This window comes from Aristolochia californica, unplaced genomic scaffold (genome assembly GCF_029961685.1).
Source record: "Aristolochia californica isolate CCGP_79_NKW_82.1479 unplaced genomic scaffold, dmAriCali1.0.hap1 SCAF_14, whole genome shotgun sequence".
Lineage (NCBI taxonomy): Eukaryota > Viridiplantae > Streptophyta > Magnoliopsida > Piperales > Aristolochiaceae > Aristolochia > Aristolochia californica.
In genome coordinates, this window is record NW_027181815.1 from 25,759,333 (window position 1) to 25,769,013 (window position 9,681).

Below are 9,681 nucleotides of genomic sequence, written 5' to 3' on the forward strand. Positions count from 1 at the left end.
ATCTAAAATATTTCTATAACTGTGGCTTCAATCGCTTGATATGCCAAGAAGAAGATTGGAAGATCATATTAGGTACCAAAGAGTAAGTACCCATTTATTTTAATATAAACTGTCGACAAACCCCAACCATGAGCCTATTATACAACGCCATCTGCTAATTCCAGATCACTACTACTACTACTACTACTAGATGATTAGGGTTCGTGATTTAGTGCCACCATGGAAGTGCAGTTCAGCAAGTGCCCCCAGGTCCTCCAAAATAGAAGTGTGGGCCAATCGTGGCAACATCAGCTGCTCCTAACTGATAGCATTGTGGTGTTGGTGTAATTGGAATAAGATTACTTGGAGCATCTACGAACTGCATGCTACTGTCTTTCACCTTCATATTACTCATATAAGTTGCCTTTTTATAGCCTTCAAAAGGGAATCTACCACTCCCCATTGGCTCATAAGTTAGGATACAACGCCAACACCAGAATGCTATCAGTTAGGATACAACGCGGCTGATGTTGCCAATATTGGCCCACACTTTTGGAGGACCTGAAGGCACTTGTTGAACTGAGCTTCCATGGCGGCATTGAATCACGAACCCTAATCATCTACCTGTGTCATCTACTACTACTACTACTACTAGTAGTGATTTGTAATAAGCAGATGGCGTTGTGTAATAGCTTGTCGAAAGTTTATATTAAAATAAATGGGTACTTACTCTTTGGTACCTAATATGATCGTCCTATCTTCTTCTTGGCATATCAAGAGATTGAAGCCATAGTTACTGAAATATTTTAGATAGAAGAAGATCCCTCTTCAAAGATTAATGAACGACAAGATCACACTCATTGCCAGAAGGTAATTATTCTTCATTGCTACTAGAAAGAAACTGTCATGGAATTCATTAACTTGGAAGTAAGTAAGCTGATGAAAACAAGATTTTTAGTAGTAGAAGCAGTTGTTCCTATCTGGATACTGCAACTCATTAATGGGGCTGCTGAGCAGAGAAACTTCATTTTCAGTTGTTCATGTCACTGTTCATACCTGTAGATGGATCTAAATGCCAAAATGCCAACAATATGAAAAAAAAATCGTCTTCACATAAATTAATCCATCATCTCTTAGCATTATTCTTATCCTTAATTAATTTTAGATAATCCTTTCTCATTATTATCTACCCACCAAACACCTTTGCAGTCTCTTTCCATATTCTTCCCAATCTCTCCTCTCTCAATCCAAGACACATGGCAATCTACACGTGGGTAAAATGTCTTTGCTGAAGTAGGACAATCATAGTCTACACGTGGCAACCAAGAGGAGGATTAGGCGGTTTTGGTGAGGGTGCCCTTTCGTTGCTTTCCTTGTCACATATGCTGTCATAGGGCTCAGAGGTTATTTGTCCCTTGAGGATTGAATTGTCTGGTCATGAATGTCATACGTGGGCCACTCCCACATATAGGTACGAGGTCTATGAAGCATATACCAAATATATGAAATAAGTTAATTCTAATATGTTGTTGATCATCATTCAAGTAAACCGGTAAATAAATAATTAATAATATATAAAATTCTTGAAATTTTTAAAAAATAAGAACATATTTATAATATATGAAGGTAGTAAAAAATTATTCAATAAAATAAATAACAACATCTTCCTAAGTATATAAAATTACAAGAATACCCTTACGTTATCGATAAACAATAGGTATTATCTTATTCCATTTGATTTTGATAAATAGTAAAACAATAAATATGTAAAATTACCTAATTACATACACAACTAAGATATTCCACTTTTAAGTTTCTCTGTCATCAACTTCATCCTTCAATAGAGCTCTAATGGTTTTAGAGAGTTTTCAATTGCGTCCATTTTTGCTCTTTCTATGCTTCTCTTGTATGCCCTTTTGAATAGGAAATTTTCTTTCTTTATTGCTCTTTCTATGCGCAACAAAATCTGCCCCTTCATGTTTTCCGTCGGTATTGTGTGGCTACGTTGCTATCTTCGGTTGATCTCAGGCTGTTTCGTCTGAGCCTCTGAGGGGGGGGGGATGGGTAATAAGTCGGGATTTCGGATTCAGCAGTGGAGATTGAGCGAAAATGGGGAAGGAAGTCGACTTCAATCTGCTCCGTTTGGTAAGTTCTTCAGTCTTCCTGTCTTCCCTGCAACGCCAAGGGAACGCAGCACAGAGGCGAGAATCGAGATCGATAGCACCTTCTACTCCTTTGCTCTCTTTCAACCTTTCAACTAACCTAATCTCATGCTTCTTTCTTTTCTTTTCTCTGGTTTCTGATCGCCCGTCACCAACTCGTGTCGTCGAAAATCGGCGATCGTGACCGACTTCCCCAATAATTTTTTTCTCTTTCCGATTTAACACCTTACGGCTCTTTTTTGGGGTGGTTTTTATTCCGCTTTTTAAGTTTCTCTGTCATCAACTTTATCCTTCAATTGAGCTCTAATGGTTTTAGAGAGTTTTCAATTGCATCCATTTTTCCTCTTTCTACAAGGAGCCTCCACCAGCTCCTTTGTTTGAGCCAGGGGAACTCAAGTCATGGTCTTTCTGGAGATCTGGAATTGCAGAGTTCATAGCTACCTTCCTTTTTCTCTACATCACGATCTTGACCGTGATGGGGGTTAACAGAGCTCCCAACAAGTGTGCATCGGTGGGTATTCAGGGGATTGCTTGGGCCTTCGGTGGTATGATCTTTGCCTTGGTCTACTGCACAGCTGGGATCTCAGGTAAAAAATTGTATTTTTCTTTTCAGATTTTTTCTTTCTCTGCTTGGGATAAATTTAAAAAACAAAATTTTGTTTATTTTCTGTTTTCTTCTTTTGAATGTTGGGACGATTTCTCTGCCAACCAACTAGAATTCTCCTTTTTTTGTGTCATTCTGAGAAAAACTTCGTCCTTTCTGTCTTTTTTCTTTAATATTCTGCTATTTTTTTCTGCTATATGGCTTAAAATCTGCTAAATATATTTGCTGTTCTTCTGTATCAGTTTTCCTTTTGTTTTTCTTTGTGTCCTCATAATTTTGTACGGGATTGGATTGGTCAAGATGACTACTATGGGAACGGTTTGGTTTCTGATTTTGAATCTCACGCTTCTGAGTTGTCTTCCTTTCAGGTGGACACATCAACCCTGCTGTTACCTTTGGGCTTTTCCTGGCCAGAAAGCTTTCCCTCACCAGGGCCCTCTACTACATTGTGATGCAATGCTTGGGTGCAATCTGTGGTGCTGGAGTTGTCAAGGGCTTTGGAAAGAGTCCTTACGAGGTTTCTGGTGGTGGTGCCAACGTGGTTGCCCATGGCTACACCAAAGGTGATGGCCTTGGTGCTGAGATTGTCGGAACCTTTGTTCTTGTTTACACTGTCTTCTCTGCCACCGATGCCAAGAGAAACGCCAGGGATTCTCATGTTCCTGTAAGTATTAGTTAAAAAACCGAATCTTTCCTTTATAGTGATCTGAGTTCTTCAAATGTTGAATTTGTTTACTGGTCTTTCAAAAGGTTTCTTGTTCTGATAATATGCCATCTCTGCTGACTAATTCTTGAATCTTGCTCTATGTTCTGCATAGTTTCTCCAAGCTACTTAGATTAGATTTTACTTCTTCTCATCTTGTTTCCTAGGTCGTGGATTTCCTTCCTGTGGCTTTTGATTCCGCAGTTCCTATTGTTTGTCTTTTGCAACTCTTTGCTAGTAGAATCTACAGCCTCAGCCTAAACTGCTTCAAGAAAACAATAGGCTCCAACCACCATGTCTCATCTCAATATTCCAAATTCTGATATACTTGAAAGACCACCTCACTCTCATTCCTGAATGGTTTCTCCAGATAAGGCTTCTCAGCTTTTAAAAGGGGTTCTCCATGCTTTTCCTTGGATGCTTGCTTTTTACTCAAAGTTGGCATCTGTTTCAAGGGTCCCTCCCCCCAGAACCTTTACCCTGAAAAAATGGAAATTTGATCCTCCAAATGCCCATTGCACATGATATTATTGATGTCTTTCAATTATTTAAGGGCAACTTCATTACTCCTGTCCTACTCTATTTTTGTATCTTAACTCCATTATTGACTTTGTGATCTGTAATAAGCAGATGGCGTTGTGTAATAGGCTCATGGTTGGGGTTTGTATATGGTAGAGATCCGCCTCGACTTTTATCGTATGAACCCGGTGCATCCAAGGTGGCCACCTTGGACTAGGCTATAGCAGAAAGGGACGTCATGCTCAATGAGGTGCAAACTTATCTCCAGGAGGCTCAGAATACTATGAAATTATATTATGATAAGAAGCACCGGGAAGTATTCTTTTCTCCAGGAGATTATGTATGGCTGTGTCTCCAACATTACAGGCAGCTTTCACTGATAGCCTCCAAATACCACAAGCTCTTTTCGAAATATTATGGTCCCTTTCAGGTGTTGGACCGCATTGGCACAGTCGCCTACCGCTTGCAACTTCCACCCGAGGCCAAGATCCACAATGTGTTTCATGTCTCCCAACTGAAGGCCTTCTAGGGAGACTCCCCATTACTGCACACCCCCTCTGCCCCCACTACATGAGAGACGTGTCCTTTCTACTCTCGCGCAAGTGTTGCAGGCCTGTCGCATTCAGGGCGATTGGGAGGTACTAGTGCAGTGGGCGGATGCCGACCCCATTGACACTACATGGGAGCCCTTAGCCGCTTTCAGGGCTCTATACTCCACTTTCGAGCTTGAGGACAAACTCTTTCTCCAGAAGGGGGGTGATGTTATGGACTCCATAGCATCCCGAGTTATCAACAGGTGTAGGAATTAAATTATGTTATTTCCCTTTTTATGTATTTCAATTTGGTTTGGTTTGTTCTGGATGTAAATTGGCGTGAACCAATGGACCCACGGGTCTAACTTGTCTTTTCGTCCCCAAACCTATTTATGGGGATGACAAGAGGAATGAAGATTAAGCATTGAGAACTCTAGTTTAGACAGGTCAGATTCTCCCTCAGAGGTCCAAGTCGAGCTTCCTTCATAGCTCAATCATCTCTATTCTGTCATCACCATTCCACGTTCAAGAAATAGAGCTTCTCTCCCAGCGTCAACATCCAATCTGGAGGGAAGAGAAGGAAGAAGGGTGACAAGATCCTAACAGTTTATATTAAAATAAATGGGTACTTACTCTTTGGTACCTAATATGATCGTCCAACCTTCTTCTTGGCATATCAAGTGATTGAAGCCATAGTTATTGAAATGTTTTAGATAGTAGAAAAGCCCCCTGAAAAGATTAATGAACGACAAGATCACACTCATTGCCTAATGGTAATTGTTCTTCTCTGCTACTAGAAAGAAACTGTCATGGAATTCTTTAACTTGGAAGTAACTAAGCTGATGAAAACAAGATTTTTAGTAGCAGAAGCAGTTGTTCATGTATGGATGTTGCAGCTCATTAATGGGGCTGTTGAGAAGAGAAACTTCATTTTCAATTGTTCCTGTCATTGACTTGCATAGTTTTACTTTTGCGGTATACCTATGACAAAGGGTTTCTACTCTATTTCATGTTTCTGCAACTTGAAATAATCTTCTTTGAGATCAAATGTGAAAAATATTTAGTCTTCTTCATTTGCTTTATCGTAAAGTCTCATAAAAGCTGCCATACTCGTCTTTAAAAAGGGTATTCTTCTTCAATGATGCAAACAAACAATTACAGACCAAGAAGCCCCCATAACACTAAGCGGCTTTAACCCGGTAGATGAAAAATTGGAATGATTTTTATGTCATAAAAAAACAACCTGATTAGTGACCCATGATTTGAACAGGTATGAGTGAACCCTAATTTTGTTAAAGTTGTTAGAATTGTTAGAAGGAATTATTCCTTTGGGACTATTTTTAGTCCTTAGACCATGTTTTCCGAAATGTAAAACAAAAGAATTTTTGTTTTTCTGTAAGGCTATTTTTAAACCATTTTGATTTTTGAATAAACAGTTTTTTTTCTAGCTCCCGGATTTTTGCTTTATATACGAAAAATTCAACCTCTGGTTTCAAAGCTAGATTAGCGACTCCGGGAAGAAAATTCCTTTCGGCGACCCCTCGTCTTCTTGCGCCGTAGCCGTAGAAGGAGAGAGGTCTAACATCAAGAAAAAAAAAGAAATTTGTGAGACCCCTCTAAAAAAGAAAATTCCGTTCGGGAAGAAAATCCCAAAATCAGAGAAGACGAGAGAGAAAAGAAATTTGAGAGAGGGGGAGAGCGAGACCGCTCCAGAGAAGAAAATTTCGGAACCCAGAGATCCCGAAAATCAGAGACGGCTGCAGACCCATCCTAACTCGATGAAAGCTCCCTCTGGAGCTTCCCAAAAATCAGAGACGGTGAAAGAGACATTAAGAAAAAAAATAGCCACATCGTAGCCGCAGACCCCTCCTGACTCGACAAAAGCTCCGTTCGGAGCTTCCCGAAACCTAGAGATCCCAAAAATTAGAGACGACGAGAGACATCAAGAAAAAAAAATAGTTGTGCCGCAACCGCAAACCCTTCTTCGCCGATGTCTGCTTCCTAACTTTGGACAGAAGAAACGACTCTGATTTCTTCGCCGGCGTCGACGTTGCCATCGCCTGGGTTCTCGCCCCGTCAAACGGCTGATTAGTCTTCATTTTTCCAGCGCTGCTTTGAGGAGAGAGGAGCAGCGCCTGTTTCGCGGAGATAAGAGAGAAAAATAAAAAAACGAGGAGAGCATTTATAGGAGGGAGAAGAAAAAAATACGAGGAGGAGAGCGTTTCGAGGAGAGGAGAAATAAAAAAATAAGGAGAGCCTCGTGTTGATTTGAGGAGAGAAGAACGACGCTTGTTTCGAGGAGAGAAAAACAAATCCTTGAGGTGAAAAAAACAGTAAGAATGACAATAGTTTTGTTCAACCAGCAATTCCAAAGCTTAATGAACACTTTGATCATGGAAAATTTTCTGCACTCGAAGGAATATTGGGACTTGATAGAAGAAGGGACCCCTAGAGCAGAATCAAGGGCAAAACTCACAGAAGAACAAAAGAAGGTGATTGCATATGCAAAGCTCAAGGATTTGAAGGTTAAAAATTATCTCTTCCAAGTCATTGATCGATCAGTCCTTTAGACTATTTTGAACAAGGATACATCGAAGAATATTTGAGAGTCCATGAAGCAAAAGTACAAGGGGACGGCACAGGTGCAGCGTGTACAACATCAAGCACTTCAAAAGGAATTTGACGTGCTCAACATGAAGTTAGGAGAATCTATGAATGAATATTTTGCTCGAACCCTTACTATAGCTAACAAGATGAGGGTTCATGGTGAGAAAATGGAGGATATTGTGGTATTTGAAAAGATTCTAAGATCTATGACAACAAAATTCGACTATGTTGTGGACCAATTGAAGAGTCTAATGATCTAGACACCTTGTCCATTGATGTGCTATAAAGCAGTCTTCTAGTGCATGAACAACGCATGAATAGTCATGTTGTGGAAGAACAAGCATTGAAGGTTACTTATGAAGGACAATCAAGAGGAAGAGGACAAGGTCGTGGCGGATTTAGAGGGAAAGGACGAGGTAGGCAAAATTTTGACAAGTCTACCATTGAGTGTTACAATTGTCATAAGGTTGGACATTTTCAATATGAATGCCCAACAAAGGGGACAAAGACAAATGCACATTATGCAGAAGTTAATGAAGAAATGTTGTTAGTAGCATATTTGGACTCCAAGGAAGCTAATAAAGAGGAGTTATGGTTCCTTGATTCAGGTTACAACAACCATATGTGTGGCAAGAAGGAGCTTGTCTTCATGCTTGATGAAAGTTTTAGCAATTTTGTAAAGTTGAGAGACAATTCAAGCATGACTGTGATAAGAAAAGGAAACATACGAATGCTGGTGAATGGACTTGTGCAGGTCATCACTGAGGTGTTTATGTTCCAGAACTGAGGACTAATTTGCTAAGTGTTGGACAACTACAAGAAAAGGGGCTTGCAATTCTCATACAACATGGGGCAAAGTCATTTTCAAGCAGCAAAGTGGATATTAAGGTATTTGAAAGGTACTATTGATTTTGGTGTGTTCTACAAGAAGGAAGGAAGTGAGGAATTAATTGCCTACACAAATAGTTATTATGCTGAGGAATTAGACGAGAGGAAAAGCACTTCAGGTTATGTGTTTATGTTGGGCTCAGGAGCAGTGTCTTGGTCCTCGAAGAAACAACCTATAGTCACTTTGTCCACTACTTAAGCTATGGGGGGGTTGGTCAACGTAAGATGAAGATGAACTTCAGTCGCATTACGCATTCATCTCCTCGTCGTTTCGTTTTTTTTTTTGGTCTCTCTCGCTCTCCTGGTCTCCTCCGTCGCTCGTCATTTCTTCCTCCTCAAAATTTTTCTTCGCTCTCTTTGCATCCCTCTCCGGTCTCCCTGGTACCTCTCGCTTCTCCCTTCTCTCTATCGGCCTCCCTTTCCCTTCTTCCTCTCGCTGTGAAAGTCCTCTCGGCCTCGCTCTCCCTTTCAGCCTCCCACTCGCTTCTCCCTCTCTTCTCCATCTCGGCCTCCTACTTCCTTCTCCCTGTCGCTACTCTCTTTTCCCCCAAAATACTTCCCGATTTCGTTCGATTTCGATTTTCTTCGATTTTTGACATTTTGGCGTCGATTTCTTCTATTCTACTTTGATTCAGCTTCGATTTCACCCTTCAACTTCGGTTTTCCCCAAATTTCAGAAGGACCCTAATTTTTTTCCGATTAATTTAGAGATGTATTTGATTTAATTTTAATTTCCGTGCATAATTTGGGGGTTTAGGGTCATGGTTTATGGTATTTATGGTTCGATTTCTTCTTTATAGGGTTTAATTTTTTGAATTTTGCTTATCATGCTTTGTTGTGAAAAGTGTTGATCAATTGACAAATTTCGACCCTGTTTGGAGGTTAGTTTCTCTTATGCGAGTAGATGGTTCAATATTCTGTTTACAATCAATAGACAAATTTGGACCCTGTTTGGAGGTTAGTTTCTCTAGTGCAAGTGGATGGTTAAAGAGTCTATTTATAATCTGGATTAGTTTCTATCATAAGGATGAGCTCCTCTCATTGAATGTAGATGAGGTTATTGATGGAAATATTGACATACATTACAATTTTTGTAATCCAGCATATTTTGTATCACTTTTTGCATGCAGCAGAAACTTGATTACAGCTTTGTTTCAATTAATAAAAAATCACTGCTTTTTTTTACAGAGTTCATTTAGAATTAAAGAAATAATTTAGGCCCTGGACCCAAAGTCATTTAATGTCTAGTTTAATAGATGGTTGCTCGGTTGTGCCATAGGAGTAGAAAGGATGTTGACAAAAGTTCATATGGTGATCTTCTTGCTGCTTGTTGGTCTTTTGTTTAATACTCTTGGTTAAATGCTGCTAGACCTGTTTCTGAGTCATGTTATGATTCTGTTAATGCTGGAGAAGAATGCTGCCAACATGCAAAGCTCTGGTGCTTTCCCGGAGCTGAACCAAGTTGATATGGATCACTAAATTCTGGGTGTTCACTGGAGGGATTGAAAAGACGTAGTTGCTCCATTGCAGATTTTGTTCAACTTCACTCGAGGGAAGTTGAAAGTTGAAAGGCGAACCATTTGTGGATGGCACGTATAGTTAGCGGATAAATTCTTTATTTGGCATTCAGAGTCTGTATATATGCGAATGGTTTAATATTTGCTATTAAGGGTATGTTTGGAACCC

The 9,681-nt window shown here is 39.9% G+C and overlaps 1 protein-coding gene across 3 annotated transcripts; it reads left to right on the plus strand.

Annotated features, from left to right (window-relative positions):
- The first annotated feature begins 1,847 nt into the window (after positions 1-1,847).
- Positions 1,848-9,681, plus strand: LOC137949692 (aquaporin PIP1-3-like). Of its 3 annotated transcripts, none has more exons than XM_068795831.1 (3): positions 1,848-2,728; positions 3,114-3,409; positions 9,365-9,681. In XM_068795831.1, exons 1-3 carry the CDS (start codon positions 2,617-2,619, stop codon positions 9,374-9,376), a joined length of 420 nt encoding a protein of 139 aa, XP_068651932.1. In that variant the 5' UTR covers positions 1,848-2,616; the 3' UTR covers positions 9,377-9,681. The 3 variants fall into 3 exon arrangements, with proteins under 3 accessions (XP_068651932.1, XP_068651930.1, XP_068651931.1); XM_068795829.1 differs by having other exon boundaries at positions 9,409-9,681; XM_068795830.1 differs by lacking the exon at positions 9,365-9,681 and adding an exon at positions 4,079-4,508.

Coding starts and splice junctions, on each gene's coding strand:
- LOC137949692 (XM_068795829.1), top strand. CDS start 2,617: ATGGGGGTTAACAGAGCTCCCAACAAGTGTGCATCGGTGGGTATTCAG. Junction 2,729..3,113: donor CTGCACAGCTGGGATCTCAG/GTAAAAAATTGT, acceptor TCTTCCTTTCAG/GTGGACACATCAACCCTGCT. Junction 3,410..9,408: donor CCAGGGATTCTCATGTTCCT/GTAAGTATTAGT, acceptor ATGCTGGAGAAG/AATGCTGCCAACATGCAAAG.